Below are 22,321 nucleotides of genomic sequence, written 5' to 3'. Positions count from 1 at the left end.
ATTTGCAGGCCATGACATTGACCTTATGTGTCTTTTTTCAAGGAATGTTTTCACAGTTTTTGCTCTATGGCAGGATGCATTATCATCTTGAAAAATGATTTCATCATCCCCAAACATCCTTTCAATTGATGGGATAAAAAAAAAAAGTGTCCAAAATATCAACATAAACTTGTGCATTTATTGAAGATGTAAAGACAGCCATCTCCCAGTGCCTTTACCTGAAATGCAGCCCCATATCATCAATGACTGTGGAAATTTGCAAGTTCTCTTCAGGCAGTCATCTTTATAAATCTCATTGGAACGGCACCAAACAAAAGTTCCAGCATCATCACCTTGCCCAATGCAGATTCGCGACTCATCACTGAATATGACATTCATCCAATCATCCACAGTCCACGATTGCTTTTCCTTAGCCCATTGTAACCTTGTTTTTTTCTGTTTAGGTGTTAATGATGGCTTTCGTTTGGCTTTTCTGTATGTAAATCCCATTTCCTTTAGGCGGTTTCTTACAGTTCGGTCACAGACATTGACTCCAGTTTCCACCCATTCGTTCCTCATTTGTTTGTTGTGCATTTCCTGTTTTGGAGACATATTGCTTTAAATTTCTGGTCTTGACACTTTAAGGTCTTTCTTGGTCTACCAGTATGTTTGCCTTTAACAACCTTCCCATGTTGTTTGTATTTGGTCCAGATTTTAGACACAGCTGACTGTGAACAACCAAAACAACCAACATCTTTTGCAATATTGCGTGATGATTTACCCTCTTTTAAGAGTTTGATAATCCTCTCCTTTGTTTCAATTGACATCTCTCCTGTTGCAGCCATGATTCATGTCAATCCACTTGGTGCAACAGCTCTCCTTTTTAGATGCAGACTAATGAGCAGATCTAACTGCAGGTGTTATTTTGGGTATGAAAATGTACAGGGTGATTCCATAATTTTTTCCCTATGCTTGGTTATAAAAAAGTAACCATTACTGACTACCACATTTTTTGTTCTTGATTTCTTTTAGTGTTTCTTAAAGCCAGAAAGTTGCCATATGAAATATCTTTAGTTTTGTGCCATGTCTGTGATCTGCTTTTTTCTACAAAATTGAACAACTAAATGAACATCCTCCAAGGCCGGTGATTCCATAATTTTTGCCAGAGGTTGTAGATGCATCAGAGCAATTATATAAGCGGCATTTATTTATCCAGGTTGGCAGATGCACTTTACAAGAAAGTGCTCACCCACTAAATATTCTATTTACATGAAGACCAATGGCCCCTTCCTTAACCTGTGTACTGTAGGCTTCATTTTCATCTAAAGGTACCTTCACACTAAACGATATCGCTAGCGATCCCTGACGTTGCAGCATCCTGGCTAGCGATATCGTTTAGTTTGACACGCAGCAGCGATCAGGATCCTGCTGTGATATCGCTGGTCGTTGGTTAAAGTTCAGAACTTTATTTGGTTGTCAGACCGGCGTGTATCGTCGTGTTTGACACCAAAAGCAACGATACCAGCGATGTTTTACACTGGTAACCAGGGTAAACATCGGGTTACTAAGCGCAGGGCCGCGCTTAGTAACCCGATGTTTACCCTGGTTACCAGTGTAAAATGTAAAAAAACAAACAGTACATACTCACCTTCGCGTCCCCCGGCGTCCGCTTCCCACACTGACTGAGCTCCGGCCGGCCGTAAAGTGAAAGTACAGCACAGCGGTGACGTCACCGCTCTGCTGTTAGGTTAGGGCCGGCGCTCACACAGTGCAGGAAGCGGACGCCGGGGGACGCGAAAGTAAGTATGTACTGTTTTTTTTTTTTTACATTTTACGCTGGTAACCAGGGTAAACATCGGGTTACTAAGCGCGGCCCTCCGCTTAGTAACCCGATGTTTACCCTGGTTACCCGGGGACCTCGGCATCGTTGGTCGCTGGAGAGCGGTCTGTGTGACAGCTCTCCAGCGATCAAACAGCGACGCTGCAGCGATCGGCATCGTTGTCGCTATCGCTGCAGCGTCGCTTAATGTGAAGGTACCTTAACTCCACAGCACATAACCCAGTAGGAGGGGGTGAAGGTCAGACCTGGAGATTTATTGCAGGCCTTATCTATCTGACTTTCATGCTGAGTACTAGCAATTCCTTAAGGAAATTGCCTGTTTTCACCTCAGCTGGTGAGAAAAGACAGGGAGGGAAGGGTTGATGGGAAACTGGAGAGAGGGAGGACACAACTTCACTACCAGGCAAACGCACAGTGTTCTCACACTTCCCTGTAGACTGAATAAACAGCACAGAGCCAGGAAAAGAACCTGGGGACAGGTGTAATCTGCCAGCACCCTTTCATGTCCTGCCAGGACGCCATGCTCTGCAAATGTGCCTGCTATTGACGGCTGCAAGTCACATCAAAGGGGGTGCCACCCAGCTGTGCCACGCAGCTAATGACCAGTGGTGGGTAAGAGCACGAGACATACTACATGTTTTATCTGTAAGATCACACTTCTCAATTTCAAAAAATATCCACACTAGGTACCGTAGGTTAATAGCACTCCATACAGCTAGTTAATCTGTACTTTGACTATTGATACTTTTCCAAAGTAAGAAAGATTCATCAAAATTAAAATAAACCTTTATTATTAATTGTAAAATCAGAACAATACAGTGAACAGTGTGCCTCATGGAAGAGATGTTACTATATCATGACAAAAATATAACCAATAGCTGTTCTACTGACACTAGGAAGTTAAACACAACAAAGAATGTTACATAGTTCAGTCTTGCGACTGATCCCTGTAGATAATCACCAAGAAAAGAATATAATCAACCACCTGAATTTCCTATGTTTAATTAAAAGGTGGGAAAACATACACGAGTCAGTAATGGAGCTATTGATCAAATTTTTGGCAAGATATAGAAACATCCCTTCCATGACGTTCTGATTTTACTATTAAGGGTAGGTTCACACTGGGCATTTTTGCTGCTTTTCATGCTAATTTTCAGCTGTTTTTTACCGTACCAGCAAAGCCTACGAGATTTCAGAAAGCTCATTCACACTCATTGTTTTTTTTGTCATCAGGATTTTGTGCTTTGCAGCGTTTTTTTAAAAATTTTTTTTTACATAGAGCATGCCACTTCTTTTACCGTTTTTCACCCACTGACTTGAATGGATGGTGAAAAAACGTTGCAAATACGCAGGTTAACTTTTTACAGCGTATTTGCTGCAGAAAAGTCAAGGACAGCCGGATGTGACATTACAGTCAGCTCCACTACATATAGATGGCAGGCTGCATGATGCGTCCATGCAGCCTGTCATCCAGCAGAGCGGACCCGAACCCCATTCACTTGAATGGGGGTCCCAACAATACAGTGTTTGACAAGGTGTCATATGCATGACAGCGCAGAAAACAACGCTTCTGATCGGCGGTGAAACCATCCACGCAGGTCAGAGAGCCGCGGTTCCCATGCTGTCAAAAGACAGCGGGAGCGTTCAGCTGTGATCGGAGGTATATAGTTCGGTCACTGGTGTCAGCTGATGGGACTACAGCTCCAATCATCTGACACCTGCTGCCGCTAATAACAGTGAGAGCAGGAGCGGATGATGATGGGAGTATTCATAAGCTGCTCCTATGCTGTAAATAAATAATGAAAAAACCTGCGTGGGTTCCCCCTATTTTTGAAAACAAGCCAGGCAAAACTCACAGTTGGGGGCTGCAACACTCAGCTGTCAGCAAGACTGGTTATCAAGAATAGAGGGGTCTCCATGCCACATTTTTTAATTATGCAAATAAATAATAATAATAAAAAAAAAACGGCGTGGGGTTTGACAATCAGCCTTGCTAAAGCAGGCAGCTGGGGGCTGGTATTCTCAGGCTGGTAAGGGGCCATGGATATTGCCCCACCCCAGCCTAAAAATAGCAGCCCACAGCTGCCCAGAAAAGGCACATCTATTAGATGCGCCAATTCTGGCGCTTTGCCCGGCTCTTCCAACTTGCCCTGCCGCGGTGGCTATTGGGGTGATAGTTGGGGGGTTTGTGTCACCTTTGCATTGTGTGGTGACATCAAGCCCCGAGGTTAGTAATGGGGGCCTGGGAAGCTCCATGGGTATTACCCCTTCCCAGGCTGTAGACATCTGCCTCCAGCCGTCGGCTTTCCCTCTGCTGGATAAGAAAATTATGCGGGAGCCCACGCCATTTTTTCAGAAAAATAATCTTTAAATTATTAAATACATGTACTGTAAGCTGCACACACACTGTACTAATTGTATTTGTCACAGACATCTGTAAATATACCTATTCTATATGTATTTACTGTATGTAAGCCATCTCTTCTACCCTGTCTGTGCCTGCTGTGGTTTTACACTACGTGGCTGCTGAAATGCCGACTTTTCTTCTATGTGTGTCACCGACATCTATATATCTATCTATCTCTATCTATCTCTATCTATCTATCTCTATATCTATCTATATATATACAGCTCTGGAAAAATGCAAGAAACCACCACATCTAAATCTTGTCATGGGCAGCCCAATTTCCAGACCTGAAACCCATTGAAAACCTCTGGAATGTAATCAAGAGGATGATGGATAGTCTCAAGCCATCAAACAAAGAAGAACTACTTACATTTTTGCGCCAGAAGCAGTGTGAAAGACTGGTGGAAAGCATGCCAAGACGCATGAAAGCTGTGATTAAAAATCATGGTTATTCTGCAAAATATTGATTTCTGAACTCTTCCGGAGTTAAAACATTAGTATTGTTGTTTCTAAATGATTATGAATTTGTTTTCTTTGCATTATTTGAGGTCTGAAAGCACTGAGGTTTTTTATTTTTTTTTATTTTAACCATTTCTCACATTAGTATTGTTGTTTCTAAATGATTATGAATTTGTTTTCTTTGCATTATTTGAGGTCTGAAAGCACTGAGGTTTTTTATTTTTTTTTATTTTAACCATTTCTCCTTATCAGAAAAAAATACAAAATTTATTGCTTGGAAATTCGGAGACATGTTGTCAGACGTCTATAGACTAAAAGAAAAAATGTTAATTGCCTTTAACTCATTGGTTTAATGTGACCTACATGTACATGGGGAATATACGGAGCAGGTCAGGAGCTGAGCCCGTTCCTGCACAGCTGCATGCGTGCAACCAAAATGTGCTTTCAACTGCCGGGATCAGAGAGAGAGCTTGGTGTGCTGCAGTTTAATGCTTTAGATGAAGTGGACAATAGTGACTGAAGAATCTAAATTATTGGTTTGTCATGGGAGTAATAATGGCAGCATTTTTTCCCCCACTTCACAGTATTATCTTATTCCTCCATGGTTTAAGAGAGATTTCCGCGTTGATTGGAGCCCTATTTTGGGAACCCCTGGCAAATATCATGCAACCGTATTTCCGAGCAGCACACAGGTAACATCTGGAAACTGATCCGGCAGACATTTAATCTGGTTAAACCATACTTTGGCTGTTCATACTTTGCCAAAAGAAGACATCCACTGGGCGTTTTTGCTGTGCTTTTTTTTTCTGCAGCAAAACCTGATTTCTTGGCAGGAAAGAAGCTGCGGCAACAACGTACGTTTTGTTGCGGTTTTGGTGCGGTTTTTTTTTCCCATGCATTTTCAGGGCCTATCTTGTGTCTCTTCGGGCATGCTAATAAAGTGGAGTGCCCCCAGAGGAAAAAATAAACTGCTTCCTGCAGAACCATACCTCTAGATCCTTTGAAAAGCCGGCAATTCATGTGCCGCGTACAGTAAAATCACACTGACAGGTTAGAATAGAGAGAATAGATATATACACATAGAATGCATAGATATATAGATGTCAGTGACACACACACATATATATGTATTTATATTACATAGATAGAAGAAAAGCCGGCAATTCATGTGCCGCATACAGTAATATCACAGCGTGACAGGTTAGGATAGTTAAATACACATAGAATGCATATCTATATATATAATTGTCAAAGGGTTTTTCTGTCTGTCCTGGAAATCCTGCGTCTCTGATTGGTCGAGGCCCAGGCGGCCTTGACCAATCAGCGACGGGCACAGTATCGATGTAGAAATCCCGCGTCTCTGATTGGTCGAGGCCACCAGACCTCGACCAATCAGCGACGGGCACAGTATCGACGTAGAAATCCCTCGTCTCTGATTGGTCGAGGCCGCCAGACCTCGACCAATCAGCGACGGGCACAGTATCGACGTAGATGTCATAATGGTTGCCATGGCGATGATTATGTCATAAAGGTTGCCTCGACCAATCAGCGACGGGCACAGTCTGCCGCGAATTCTGGAATCATCACTGTCCATATACTACGGGGACATGCATATTCTAGAATACCCGATGTGTTACAATCGGGCCACCATCTAATATATATATATATATATATATATATATATATATATATATATATATATATATATATATATATATATATATATATATATATATATATATACACACACACATACTAGATGGTGGCCCGATTCTAAAGCATCGGGTATTCTAGAATATGTATGTATGTATATATAAAGCAGCCACATAGTATATAGCAGAGGCCACGCAACACAGCCAGCCACGTAGTATATAGCACAGCCATGTAGTATATAGGAGCCACGTAGTATATAGCACAGCCACGTAGTATATAGCACAGCCCACCCAGTATATAACACTGCCCACGCAGTATATAACACTGCCCACGCTGTATATAACACTGCCCACGCAGCATATAACACAGCCCACGCATAACACAGCCCACGCAGTATATAACACAGCCCACGCAGTATATAACACTGTGCACGTAGTGTATGCACTGCGCACGTAGTATGTAACATTGCCCACGTAGTATATAACACAGGCCACGCAGTATATAACACAGGCCACGCAGTATATAACACACCCCACATAGTATATAGCAGCCTCGCAGTATATAACACAGTCCAAGTACTATATAGCACTGTGTGCACCATATCCCTGTTAAAAAAAGAATGAAAATAAAAAATAGTTATATACTCACCCTCCGGCGTCCAGCGAAGCTGTCCCAATGTGCGTGATGCGGCCGCCAGCTTCCGTTCCCAGCGATGCATTGCGAAATTACCCAGATGACTTAGCGGTCTCGCGAGATTTAGTTTTTCTGGCCGCAGCTGAACGATTTACATCTGTTAGCCAGCTTAAGTACATGTGGGGATTCCCTAGCAACCAGGCAACCCCCACATGTACTTATGCTGGCTAGTAGCTGTAAATCATTCAGCTGCGGCCAGAAAAACTACATTTCTGAGCACTAAAAAAAACTCGGAGGTCACCCGAATATGTTAGCGCTATATAAAAATAAAGATTATTATTATACAGATTATATACATATATATGTATATAATCTGTATAATAATAATCTTTATTTTTATATAGCGCTAACATATTCCGCAGCACTTTACAGTTTTGCACACATTATCATCGCTGTCCCCATTGGGGCTCACAATCTAAATTCCCTATCAGTATGTCTTTGGAATGTGGGAGGAAACCGGAGTACCCGGAGGAAACCCACGCAAACACGGAGAGAACATACAAACTCTTTTGCAGATGTTGTCCTTAGTGGGGTTTGAACCCAGGACTCCAGCGCTGCAAGGCTGCTGTGCTAACCACTGCGCCACCGTGCTGCCCATATATATATATACACACATATATATATATATATAATATAAATAAATAATAATAATAATATAGATCTCGCAAAAATTAAGAGACCACTGCAAAATTTTCAGTTTCTCTGATTTTTCTCTTTATAGCTATATTTTTGAGTAAAATGTAGTTCTTTTGCAACCAATTTCTAGTAAAAGCAAAATTTCCTATTGTGTTGTGTATACAGCTCCTATGCAGGTCTGTGCATCTCTGCGGTTTCAGACTACAAACAAACACTGTGAAGTCAGATCCTACAGACACTGGTTACTCCCCTCTGCAGGATGGAGACTAAGGGTACCGGTACACTAAACGATTTACCAACGATCACGACCAGCGATACGACCTGGCTGTGATCGTTGGTAAGTCGTTGTGTGGTCGCTGGAGAGCTGTCACACAGACAGCTCTCCAGCGACCAACGATGCCGAAGTCCCCGGGTAACCAGGGTAATCATAGGGCTTAGTAACCCGATGTTTACCCTGGTTACCATTGTAAATGTAAAAAAAACAAAAACACTACATACTCACATTCCGGTGACTGTCACGTCCCTCGCCGTCAGCTTCCCGCACTGACTGTGTCAGTGCCGGCCGTAAAGCACAGCACAGTGGTGACGTCACCGCTGTGCTCGGCTTTTACTTTACTCACAGTCAGTGCGGGAAGCTGACGGCGAGGGACGTGACAGACATCGGAATGTGAGTATGTAGTGTTTTTTTTTTTACATTTACAATGGTAACCAGGGTAAACATCGGGTTACTAAGCACGGCCCTGCGCTTAGTAACCCGATGTTTACCCTGGTTACAAGCGAACACATCGCTGGATCGGTGTCACACACACCGATGACAGCGGGTGATCCAGTGACGAAATAAAGTTTCAAATGATCTGCTACGACGTACGATTCTCAGCAGGGTCCCTGATCGCAGTAGCGTGTCAGACACAGCGAGATCGTATGGATATCACTGGAACGTCACGGATCGTACCGTCGTAGCGACCAAAGTGCCACTGTGAGACGGTACCCTAAGTGATGGTAACACGCTACCTCAAGATCAGACTGTACACAAGTTTGCTACCATAGAGACACACAGGAAATCACAGGGTATGCAGACTCAAAATGGTAGATTTTTTAAACAAGACTAAGCTGTTTACATTTTTTTTATGTATTTTCGATACATTAGTGCAATCTCAAACTGCAAAAATATACAAACCCTTTCTGAAGCCACTGCAATCTGCAGGTTTTAGTAGTAGCGTAAGCAGTTGCATTATGGATGGTAAGGACATTGTTTAGTTCCCCCCTCACCTTGCTTGCCGCGGGTCTCCTCAAGGTAGTCACGGAGTCTTATGAGCTGTATCATCTGGTCCTGGGAAATGTGCAGATACTTGTTACAGTTACACACCTGAAAGGAAGCAAAAACCAAACATGACTGACAGGCAGAGCAAGGAACCCAGACTGATAGACACACTGGCCACCACTTCACCTGTAGCTCCATAAACACATGAAGTTCACACACCAGGCTGAGATACTCAAGGTTTGCAGAAAGTATTAGTATTGATCAGTTTATATACAGTAGCTCAGCAGGCTGCAGACATCACGATCCTGAAGAATATTATATAAAAGGTAGCAGCTACAACTTATAATTGTATATTATAATCACATATAATATGAATGTTGGAGCATTTTAGAATTATTACATCAATCACCAGTGATATCACCAATCATTTATTCAAGAACAGAAGTAAAAGTACCATTGTATAAATTATTGTGTTTCATATTGTTCGCCAGGGTGTGGTCACAAAGCAGGATCTACAGCGATGAGGACAAGGAAGACAATAGGAGTGGAGTCTTGGAACTAAGTATAGTCACCTATGATCACCAGCTTACATATAGAATTAAAGTGAATAAATACTGTATAAGAATTATGCTCCACAGCTGCACTCACTATTCTGCAGATAGAGGAACTGTGTACACACATTACTGATCCTGTACTGACCCAAGTCTTAAGTTACATCTTGTATTATACTCCAGAGCTGCACTCACTATTCTGCTGGTGCAGTCACTGTGTACATACATTAGATTACTGATCCTGAGTGTTACATCCTGTATTATACTCCAGAGCTGAACTCACTATTCTGCTGGTGCAGTCATTGTGTTACATACATTACATTACTGATCCTGAGTTACATCCTGTATTATAACCCAGAGCTGCACTCACTATTCTGCTGGTGCAGTCACTGTGTACATACATTACTGATCCTGAGTTACATCCTGTATTATACCCCAGAGCTGCACTCACTATTCTACAGGCTTCAGAGCTAAAATCTTCCAGTATTCTGCTAGTTCTGTGGCTGCACTTGTAGTAGTTTAACTAGGAAAGCTATATGTGGGAACGGTGGCTATGAACCCTATCACAACCTATCGAGAAACATGACATGAAATCGGGCCTCCTGATGAGCCAGAGAGGCGAAACGCGTTGAGGCTAAACACAGACTAGGCGGGCGGCAGAGCACCTGAACGATGAGTATCAAACATACACACATTTATCTGTTCCAGTTCTTGGAATATGCTGTGTACCTAAAATAGGCTTGTAGCAGAGTCTTATCCAATGTCTCTGGAATGCATTTTGCTTCTATCGCATACGTTCATAACTGCACCTATCTGGTGAAATACTAGGCAGCCGCACTGTAGTTGGGACTTGTGATACTGCGGTAATCCGCATGGACCAGCAGCAGAGTTTGATATGAATGGAAAGTTTAATAATAACTACCACATGTGTTCATAATTCTATTCATTCAGGTGTGATACTTATAACTGCATAGCATTTGTGGCCAATCACATTGTGTTAATTCACATTAGGCATTTGTGCTAAAGACCATCTATAATCAAAGCCATTATTGCTTATTCTGCTACCATAACGCCTAAGTAACATGTTCTCATATTGTTTTTATACCGCACAGTGTGGGGTCTAGGTCTCCCTAGATACAGGTATTATCTATGTCTAGCCAATAGGGGTACCTTTAGTCCTATTTTTGTGTGGGCAGTGGGCTAGCTTGGGCCAATCAGGGTCAATCTAAGGACCCCAGGGCCAGCCATTGCGGAGCGGGGGCGCCAAAATGTTTCCCCTAGGGTGCCAACCCCCGCAGATAGGCAGCATACAGCATAGACATATACTAGGGTATGACCTTATTCCCATTTTAGTTTTTTTCACGGTGTGTTGTTTTTTGGTGTGCCATTGGTTGTTGGCATTTTAATCATATTTAATAAAATCTATATTTTAGGGTATTACATGATTACACACAACGGTGGCTATGATGGTCATTACTCAGCTTTTCAAGGAAAAAATACAACTAAATCATAACCGATGCGTTCACCTTTATGATTTTATATAAATGTTAATTTTATTATTATGTAAAGGGGAAATGCCCAGTAAATACAATGCCTGTGTAGGTCTTTTACCTCCTGTACTCAGCCTATCGTCACACTCTGATTACATGTATATTTATAATACCTGCCTATCTAGTTCATGGTCACAGGTACGGCTTCACTGATGATATATTTATGCCTCGGACGGATATAGAAAGCGTGAGAAGAGGAAACCAGAGGTAGCCCTACAGCCAGAAATTCAGCTCTCAGGGAACAAAGGACTCACTAAGAAGAACCGGTTCCCCCAGCACAAAAGCAAAGCAGGATGAGGGGTGTTCTGCTGGCGGAGAGAGGGTGTGAGTCCCAGGCAGGGAAGTAATGAACTGGAGGTGTGGGACTCTAGCAATTCCAAGGGCTGGAAAATCTATGGGATTTGCCGACTGCAAAAGATGAAATAATGGCTGTAATTTTCATATATTATAAGGCCACAGTCTCCAACTGTTGCAGTACTATAATTCCCAGCATGCCCTGACTGTCTGCACCTATAATTTTGCAATAGCTGCAGGTTTGTAAGTTTTTTTTTTTAAACTTATTTAGCTTTTGCTTATATAGCGCCATTATTTCCACAGCGCTTTACAGACATTATCAGTACTGTCCCCAATGGGGCTCACAATCTAAATCCCCATCGGTATGTCTTTGAAATGTGGGAGGAAACCAGATAAACCAGGACGAAAAGAACGCAAACACGGGGAGAACATACAAACTCCTTACAGATGTTGTCCATGGTGGGATCTGAACCCAGGACTCCAGCGCTGCAAGGCTGCAATGCTAACCACTGAACCACTGTGCTGCCCACTGTATCATCTTTTCCATAAGTCACTAGAATCTCAGTTTCCAAAAAAGAATGCCATTAGTCTGGAAAAATAAAAAATCCTGGATAAAAAAATAAAATAAATTAAAATATCCAATTCTCTGGTATGTCATAGACCAGAAAGTGCTATAAAAATACCTTTCTAACGGACTAATTAAATAACTAAACCTAAACAAGCAAAGAAGGATGTGACACTGTAACTTTTCATTCGAGGCCTGGCACTGCCGGGGAAGGATGCACTAGATTGGTGGTCTCCCAGCTTTCTAGTACTGCATTCTCAGGCATTCATCTTCTCCTGTGAGTCTCCATTACCATGGAGGGGGGCCATCAGCAAACTCTATACACTCAAGGGATAAATTCTTCCTCTGCAATGAATAAATTAATGAGAAAAGAAATGGGTGGGGGGCTTAAAAAAACAACAAAGATAATTTGATAATAGTAACAAGAAAAAGTCCCTGAAATGTTATGCTTCTGCTACTGTATGTCTCACAGTCACTAAACAAACAAAAAAAAAGGAACTTAAAAACAGAGACACAGACATTCCCAGGGAATAGGTGTTAAGTGCTGTCTGTCCTGAATGTCTGTCCTTACCCCCCTTCTCCAGGCTCTGGGTGTGAGAAATAGGACTTCATTACCCCTCATTAGGAAGTCACATTGCTCTGCACTTTCTCACATTGGGCAGACTGCTGGGGCTCTCCCAGGATAGAGCAGTGGTGAACCTGAAGGTCACGCTCATTAAGGGAGATTTTCTAGTTCCTAACTTTTGCATTATGGAACTTCTTTATATGCCATTACCTGTTAGAGAAAATGAGAATCTGAAACATTCACAGGCGAGAGGCCACAAATCAGGAATCTGACTGCTGCTCATCTTCACTCCCCACCGAATTAATATGCACGGTGGTGACGTTTCAATCGCAAAGTATCAAGCACTCTTTGGGATCGAAACGTCGCCACAGAAGGCAGAATAAAGCGTGATTTATTTCACCAACGTGTGAGGCGCTGTCTTCTTCATTTTTGGATATTGGACTTTATGCTAAGAGGGACTCCTTGGCTGAGACGTGCGCATCATGTATCAGTAATGCTTACCCTGTTTTCCACAAAAGGTGCTGTGTTCTATTATCTAAGTAACATATGGGACTATCAGTATGTCATTACTCTGTACCCCCCAAGTGTCATTATCCTGTACCCAAGTGTCAGAATTATCCTGTACACCGGGTGTCAGCGTCATTATCCTGCTGTACCCCGTGTGTCACCGTCATTATCCTGCACACCGAGTGTCAGAATTATCCTGTACCCAGAGTGTCAGCGTCATTATCCTGTACCCCAAGTGTCAGAATTATCCTGTACCCAGAGTGTCAGTGTCATTATCCTGTACCCAGTGTGTCACCGTCATTATTCTGTACCCAGAGTGTCAGCGTCATTATCCTGCACCCCGAGTGTCAGCGTCATTATCCTGTACAGAGAGTGTCAGCGTCATTATCCTGTACCCAAAGTGTCAGAATTATCCTGTACACTGGGTGTCAGCGTCATTATCCTGCTGTACCCCGTGTGTCACCGTCATTATCCTGCACCCCGAGTGTCAGAATTATCCTGTACCCAGAGTGTCAGCGTCATTATCCTGTACCCCAAGTGTCAGAATTATCCTGTACACTGGGTGTCAGCGTCATTATCCTGCTGTACCCCGTGTGTCACCGTCATTATCCTGCACCCCGAGTGTCAGAATTATCCTGTACCCAGAGTGTCAGCGTCATTATCCTGTACCCCAAGTGTCAGAATTATCCTGTACCCCAAGTGTCAGAATTATCCTGTACCCAGAGTGTCAGTGTCATTATCCTGTACCCAGTGTGTCACCGTCATTATTCTGTACCCAGAGTGTCAGCGTCATTATCCTGCACCCCGAGTGTCAGCGTCATTATTTTGTACCCCTAGTGTCAGCGTCATTATCCTGTACAGAGAGCGTCAGCGTCATTATCCTGTACCACTAGTGTCAGCATCACAATCCTGTACCCTTAGTGTCAGCGTCATTATCCTGTACCTCGAGTGTCAGCATCACTATCCTGTACCCCGAGTGTCAGTGTCACTATACTGTACCCTGAGTGTCAGTGAAATTATACTGTACCGAGTGTAAATGTCATTATCCTGTACCCTGAGTGTCAGCATCACTATCCTATACCCTGAGTGTCAGTGCCACTATCCTGTACCCAGAGTGTCAGCGTCAATATTCTGTACCACTATCCTGTACACCGAATGTCATCATCAATATCCTGTACCAGAGTGTCAGTGTCACTATTCTGTACCCAGCGTGTCAGCGTAATTATCCTGTACAGAGCATCAGCGTCATTATCCTGTATCGAGCATCAGCATCATTATCCTCTAACCCAAGTGTCAGCGTCATAATCCTGAACCCTGAGTTTCAGTGTCATTATCCTGCACCCCGAGTGTCAGCGTCATTATCCTGTACCCTGAGCATCAGCATCATTATCCTGCACCCCGAGTGTCAGCATCATTATCCTGCACCCCGTCCCCGAGTGTAAGCGTCATTATCCTGTACCCTGAGCATCAGCGTCATTATCCTGTAACCCGAGTGTCAGCGTCACTATCCTGTACCCTGAGTGTCAGTGTCATTATCCTTTACTCAGAGTGCCAGTAACACTATCCTGTACCCGAATGTCAGCATCATTATCCCACACCCAGAATGTCAGCATCATTATCCCATACCCAGAGTGTCAATGTCACTATCCAGTACCCAGAGTGTCGACATCATTATCCAACACCCTGAGTGTCATTATCCTGTACCTCAAATGTCAGCGGCATTATTCTGTATCTCAAGTGTCAGCATCATTATCCCATACCCTGAGTGTTAGTATCATGTACCCCAAGTGTCATTATCCTGTACTCGGAGGGCCAGTATTAGTGATGAGCGAATATACTCGTTACTCGAGATTTGTCGAGCACGCTCGGGGGTCCTTAGAGTATTTTTTTGTGCTCGAAGATTTAGTTTTTCTTGCCGCACCTGAATGTTTTACATCTGATAGCCAGCATAAGTACATGTGGGGTTTGCCTGGTTGCTAGGGAATCCCCACATGTACTTTTGCTGGCTAACAGATGTAAATCATTCAGCTGCGGCAAGAAAAACTAAATCTTTGAGCACAAAAAAATACTCGGAGGACCCCCAAGCATGCTCGAGAAATCTCGAGTAACGAGTATATTCGCCCATCACTAGCCAGTATCATTATCCCATACCCAGAGTGTGAGTGTCCTTCTCCTGTACCCGGAGTGTCAGTGTCATTATCTTATAACCCAGTCAGGGTCATTGCCTTAAGCCATTATTCACAAATCCCAATAATATTCATTCTGTGAAGGTGTGCACATTTTTGGTATCTCACTTTTTACGCCTTTACTCTTCACCTTGTAGATTACGGGAAGGTTTCCCTTTGAAGTTCTACTTATGAACTCATTAACAGCCTTTCCAGCAATGCAACAAACTGCACATTACTCCATTTTCTCTCCTGTTGTAGCACATGCTTCATCAAAGCGCATTGACAAGTTGGTGACATGCTGTATCATGAAGCAGCATTTGGCCATTTTGGTGGCTGCGCTTCCTCGGGAACATATTGTAGCCAAATTGTGATTGGGAAACTGCCAGGTGTAGCAGCAGAAGGAAGGATGGAACATATAATTGGCAGCAATTTGCTAAGCCCCAGTTGTACAAGTGGGAAGATGAGAGGGAGGTCAATGGGAAAATTACAGCGGCTTGGACTCCAGACCAGAGAGCTGTGAAATGCCTTTGAATTAAGTGACTGTCACTAATGGACACAGCATTTCTTAAGCCCCTCTACTGTTCTTGAGCAAACATGTGACATTTGTCTCCAATATTATGGCTGCAAATACTCCCTAATGATATTCTCAGACAAGCAACCAGTAATGGCCTGCTCGGAAATTATGAGCGGATATTAGAGAATTGATCATAAAGCAACTCCCTAAGACCCGCAGAGCAATATGAGCAGCGCAGTCATGGCTACATAGAAACCCAAATTACATGATAGAATTTTTGCACAATTTGAGGGCGGCTTTTTAGAGGGGTGGTACAGATAAAAATAAGAACAAACATGGCTGCAGTCTTCTAAACACAGCAACACCCCGTCTACTGGTTGTGCCTGATATTGAATCTAAGCTCCATTAAAGTGGAGAGTGCAATATCACACACAACCTACGGACAAGCAAGGTGCTGTTTTCTTGGAAGGAAGTCATTTTTTTTTTTAAACTGAACAACTAATTTCAGTCCCATTTTATTTTGAGTAAATTGCACAATTATGAAGGTCACTTCTAATGGCATGCAATGTCTGTGTGACCTGGAGTCACATCCGCAATGTTTGACTCAATGCATTCCTATGGGTGAGAGTGCAGTAACTTAACGTTTCCATTGCCCTACAGACTGGACGCAGCTCTGGGGTCTAAACAATGGTGGCTACCTCTGTTACTTCAGCACAGGGGGCAGGATCTGAAGTTTATTCTAATCAACCTAAATGCCGGCACCCTACCGACCATAACAAGCAAGGCATCTAATGAAATGTTGCCCTCTCACGTACCACTGGGCATTGTGTTTGGGTGTGACTGTAACTTGCCCTGGATTTGCTCCAGGAGTCAACATCGACTTCACCCTGGCATTGCCAAATATAAAGCATGTTCGTCCAAATTAACATGTCGCTGTTCGTGCCAGCCTCTGCAGTTTTGCCCTGATAGTGTACTACAGTACAACATATGAAACCCCTTTAATAGATGGAATCTCGCCATTTTTCAACTTTCTCGTGAGGCCGCTCAGGTTGCTAGTCTGTATGGCAGATCCTCATTTGTATGGAAAAAATGAAGTGTGAGGATTATGGCGCCTGTGAGACAGGACTGCTCTGTGACTTCACCTACACATCCTGCACTGCAAGAGATAATGAATTCTGTCCGGAGACTGAATTATTCTCTCAAATTAAAGGAAACAGCAGTCTTAATTCCATCATAAACACCCCATAGCACCATTTAAACCCAGGACGTGAGCCAAGTCTCCGGCGCACGCTCCAGAATTCCAGGATCTGCTGAAAATGAGAGACACATGGAGCGGCGGCCCACGATCAGGCCGTCTCGGGAGACAGTGGGGATTTACACTTTGCCTGTACAATGTTCAAGTGCTTGGCCCCAGGCAAAACGCAACACATACGGCATTTACTATGTCATCTATCTCCTCATTTGTCCTCTCCTTCAGGGACCTGCAAGAATCGGGAAAACAGGTCACCGCTTCTTGTAAACACGATTCAGTCACCAATCCCATAAAAAAAAATCCCACAATTCACCAGTGCAATGACTTCTGCTGTACTGGAAGGATATAAGCTGCCAAAAACCAGTACCTGTCGTCGTAGGTTGGATGGCTCCCACTCTGCACAAAGGGCAATTCCCTGTGGCAGTAAATGGGCTGCCTGCTTTGATATCTCCTATTTCTAGTATTGTACATGGATTTGGTAGATGAGGTTCCCCACTCTAGGTCACCTTATATAAACCAGGGCAAGATGCTAAACAGGGGCTCTATTCCTCAGAAGGACCTGGATTTATCCCATTTAACTCTTCAGTAAACAAAAAATATGTATTATCCAAACCCTTTCCCAATCGATAGTCAGGGGGCATCTGTGTCCAAACTGAGCAGCCCCTTTTCTATCGTATGTGATATATATCAGTGTGGCGGCCGGACTTAGATCGATTTGCCCAATGAATCCCATTGGAACGCCAATGTCGCAGCACCCTAGCAATGTGCAAGGTTTATTTTGCCGATACCCTGAAGGCAAGGCCCTTTGTGTGCTTTTGCCATATCTGCACTCTCTCTTTACAGGAAAGGAAGAGGAGGAGGAGGGGGATGAATATTAATGGGTTAACTTCCCAGCCTTTACAATTCCCCAGAGGGTCAGATGGCATTCTGGGTGGTCAAGTATTCACACCCTATTGTCCTGGGGGGAAAGGGCTGGGAAGAGAGCTGGGTGTCTAGGTAAAAAAAAAACAAGACTGAAAACTTATCTGCAGGGATCAGAACAATGCTCATAGCTGTGCTGTATTAATAGGTGAAAACCTCCGCTAGATACCAGGCAGTGAAAGGGTTAAGCAGGTTTGCACACATTCCAGTGTGAATGTGACATGTGCGCTGCCCTTGTCAGACTGGTTTGTGTATGTAGTGTAAGCATCTATAACCCTGATCAACTTTTTTTTTTTTTTAATCAGAGGGGTGGAGACGCCACGGCGGGGTAAGATGACCTTCACTGCCAGGAAAAGTCACGTACAATCGCAGCATGTGCTATTCTGTGAAAACTCAAAGGGCCCAGATCCGATGCAGAGTCCAAGGTCCGTGCTCAAAAACCCACTGATGCTATCTTTTCATGTGCCTATGAAATGTCAATGGTGCCGCCCTTAAGGCAATATCAGGAATTACAGCAAATTGCGATATAACTTAACATGCAAGTCATCATCACCAAAAAAAATCTGACTGTTCTGTGATGGAAGAGTAGTTACTTGACATGTTTTAATTTAAACTATAAGGTCTCTGCAGCCAGGATTCACCCCATTATAATGTTCTATGCAGGGCCGTATTTAGAGTTTCTGCTGCCCTAGGCACTTTTAGCGCTGCCTCCCCCATTGGTGAGTATGACACTATCGGCAGTGACTTTGGCAAGAATCGCTGTTGTGAAAATAGCCTTTTGCAGCAGATCGGGCAGTTTTTTCGCATCTGCCGCGTAACGGATCACTTACGGCAACACTGCGTTTGGCTTCATTCATTCCCTATGGGATTTGCGGCACTTGCTGTGATCTGGCAAATGCGGTACCATACCTCCCAACTCGTGAAGGGAAGGAGGCATAAAGGTTGTGGCGCACGTAGTGTGCCGCGGCAAATTTTAGGCCACGCCTCTGACCACACCCACTTCACAACTAGTCACACCTATATCCAAGTCCCAACCACACCCATTTAGCACTGCTGATCACACTGTTTCATATACAATAATTATAACCCAAAAAAAAATATGGCCACACAATGCTCCATACTGTATAATGACCCCTCATGATGTTCAATACTGTATAATGGCCACACATGATGCTCAATACTGTATAATTGCCACACATGATGCTCAATCTATATATATAATTGTCTAAGGGTTTTTCCGTCTGTCTGTCTGTCTGTCTTGGAAATCCCGCGTTTGATTGGTCGAGGCCGCCAGGCCTCGACCAATCAGCAACGGGCACAGCATGGCGACGATGATGTCATAATGGAAATCCCGCGTCCCTGATTGGTCGAGGCCGCCAGGCCTCGACCAATCAGCGACGGGCACAGTATCGACGTAGATGTCATAATGGTTGCCATGGCGACGATGATGTCATAAAGGTTGCCTCGACCAATCAGCGACGGGCACAGTCTGCCGCGAATCACATACTACGGGGACATGCATATTCTAGAATACCCGATGCGTTAGAACCGGGCCACAATCTAGTACTGTATAATGGCCACACATGATGCTCCATACTGTATAATGGCCACACATGATGCTCCATACTGTATAATGACCACAGTGCTCCATACTGTATAATGACCGTACATGATGCTCAATACTGTATAATGGCCACACATGATGCTCCATACTGTATAATGACTGCACATGATGCTCCATACTGTATAATGACCCCACATGATGCTCAATACTGTATAAATGCCACACATGATGCTGAATACTGTATAATGGCCACACACGATGCTCCATACTTTATAATGGCCACACATGATGCTCCATACTGCATAATGACCACACAGTGCTCCATACTGTATAATGACCGTACATGATGCTCCATACTGTATAATGACCACACATGATGCTCCATACTGTATAATGACCACACATGATGCTCCATACTGTATAATGGCCACACATGATGCGCCATACTGTATAATGGCCACACAGTGCTCCATACTGTATAATGACCACACATGATGCTCCATACTGTATAATGACCACACATGATGCTCCATACTGTATAATGGCCACACATGATGCGCCATACTGTATAATGGCCACACAGTGCTCCATACTGTATAATGACCACACATGATGCTCCATACTGTATAATGACCCCACATGATGTTCAATACTGTATAATGGCCCCACATGATGCTCCATACTTTATAAGGGCCACATATGATGCTACATGCATACTGTATAATGGCCCACCCCCCCCTCCTATCCTGTATGCGTGATCATCTCCACCTCCCTGTATGCATGGGTGGCTCAGGCTCATCTCCCATCCCCCCCCTGTATGCGTGGCTCATCTCCCCTTCCTTCCCTGTATGCATGGGTGGCTCTGGCTCATCTGCCATCCCCCCCTGTATGCGTGGCTCATCTCCCCCTCCCTGTATGCATGGGTGGCTCAGGCTCATCTCCCCCTCCCTCCCTGTATGCATGGGTGGCTCTGGCTCATCTCCCATCCCCCCCCCTGTATGCGTGGCTCATCTCCCCCTCCCTGTATGCATGGGTGTCTCAGGCTCATCTCCCATCCCCCCCTGTATGCGTGGCTCATCTCCCCCTCCCTCCCTGTATGCATGGGTGGCTCTGGCTCATCTCCCATCCCCCCTGTATGCGTGGCTCATCTCCCCCTCCCTGTATGCATGGGTGGCTCTGGCTCATCTCCCATCCCCCCCTGTATGCGTGGCTCATCTCCCCCTCCCTGGCTGTATGCATGGCTCATCTCCCCCTCCCTCCCTGTATGCATGGGTGGCTGGCTCATCTCCCATCCCCCCATGCGTGGCTCATCTCCCCCTCCCTGGCTGTATGCGTGGCTCATCCCCCCCTCCCTCCCTGTATGCATGGGTGGCTGGCTCATCTCCCATCCCCCCCCCCCTATGCGTGGCTCATCTCCCCATCCCTCTGTATGCATGGGTGCGGGCGGCTCAGACTCGTCATCTCCCATCTCCCCCCGCCCCCCCCAATGCGTGGCTCATCGGCTGCCCCGCCGCCCCCCATCCACGGTCCTGCTTCATTCTCCCCGGCTCCCCCCTGTCCTCCCTGGCTGACGGCTGTCATCATCATACTCACCTCACACCGCGCAGAAGAACGGAATCCCGGCCGGCTCCACCTCTGTCCCGACTCCCAGCGGCGGCGCAGCACCCTTGTCCTGTGTGAGCGCCGCGGTCAGGTGGTACCGCTCATTAAGTTCATGAATATGCATGCATATTCATGAACCTTAATCAGCGGTACCATGTGACCGCTCACACAGGATGAGGCGAGGGCGTGCAGTCACTGAGAGCAGACCAGGCATCGCTGGAGCAGGTGAGGTGAGTATGATTGTATCATGAGGTCTTCAAGGGGGCAAGGAGGCAGCGGCTGGCGGAGGGGGGTGGGTGGGGGTGACCCCGGCCAGACCGGACTCTATTAAAAAAACCCAAAAAAACACACATACCTGCTCAGGTGCCGCCCCCCCCCTTGCGTCGCCCCGCCCTAGGCACGTGCCCTCAAGTGCCTAGTGGCAAATACGGCCCTGGTTCTATGAACAGTCCCCCTCAAGAAGGGGGCAAATGGTTAAAAGGTTATTGCCATCTTACCAAGCAGGTTAGCTGTTAACTTCCCTTCTTCTGGGGGGGTCCCACCAATGGGAGCCCCACTGATCCCAATGCTTCATTCATAGTCTGAGTCCTGTGCTATCTCCATCAGTCTCACAAGCAGAGAATTAAGAATTGGCCTCAGCTCTATTCCAGTGAGGCATTTCTGAGCCCCGTTCTTTGACTGTCTCAGCAGTTCGGCCACCAGCAATCGAAGAGGATAACCTTGTAACGGTCAGAGGGGACTTCTGTTTTACAAGGGTGGCAGGATGGCCCGCTACTAGAAGGAAAGAAGCCCAAGCAAATCCCATACGGATGTTAGCTATAGGGCCTCATTTACTCCGATTCCAGCCGGACTGTCACCATGTGCTGATAGGTCAGGTGCTTAGGGTACTGTCTCACAGTGGCACTTTTGTCGCTACGACGGTACGATCCGTGACGTTCCAGCGATATCCATACGATATCGCTGTGTCTGACACGCAGCAGCGAGCGATCAGGGACCCTGCTGAGAATCGTACGTCGTAGCAGATCGTTTGGAACTTTCTTTCGTCGCTGGATCTCCCGCTGTCATCGTTGGATCGGTGTGTGTGACACCGATCCAACGATGCGTTCGCTTGTAACCAGGGTAAACATCGGGTTACTAAGCGCAGGGGCGCGCTTAGTAACCCGATGTTTACCCTGGTTACCATCGTAAAAGTTAAAAAAAACAAACAGTACATACTCACATTCCGGTGTCCGACAGGTCTCTCGCAGAGTGCTTCCCGCTCTGACTGACTGCCGGCCGTAAAGTAAGAGCAGAGCACAGCGGTGACATCACCGCTGTGCTGTGCTTTCACTTTACGGCGG

At 44.9% G+C, this 22,321-nt stretch overlaps 1 protein-coding gene across 6 annotated transcripts in view; it reads right to left on the bottom strand.

Annotated features, from left to right (window-relative positions):
* Positions 1 to 22,321, bottom strand: part of EXD3 (exonuclease 3'-5' domain containing 3) — a 389,744-nt gene that overhangs the window by 22,796 nt on the left and 344,627 nt on the right. For all 6 annotated transcript variants that reach the window (XM_077284569.1, XM_077284573.1, XM_077284575.1 and 3 more), the window contains one exon: positions 8,937 to 9,033. In XM_077284569.1, coding sequence (XP_077140684.1) covers positions 8,937 to 9,033 — 97 coding nt within the window. The remainder of the gene's footprint in view (positions 1 to 8,936; positions 9,034 to 22,321) is intronic.

This window comes from Ranitomeya variabilis, chromosome 2, assembly GCF_051348905.1.
Source record: "Ranitomeya variabilis isolate aRanVar5 chromosome 2, aRanVar5.hap1, whole genome shotgun sequence".
Taxonomy (NCBI): domain Eukaryota; kingdom Metazoa; phylum Chordata; class Amphibia; order Anura; family Dendrobatidae; genus Ranitomeya; species Ranitomeya variabilis.
Note: the sequence above shows the minus strand (reverse complement) of the source record. Positions and strands in the feature narration are given on the sequence as shown.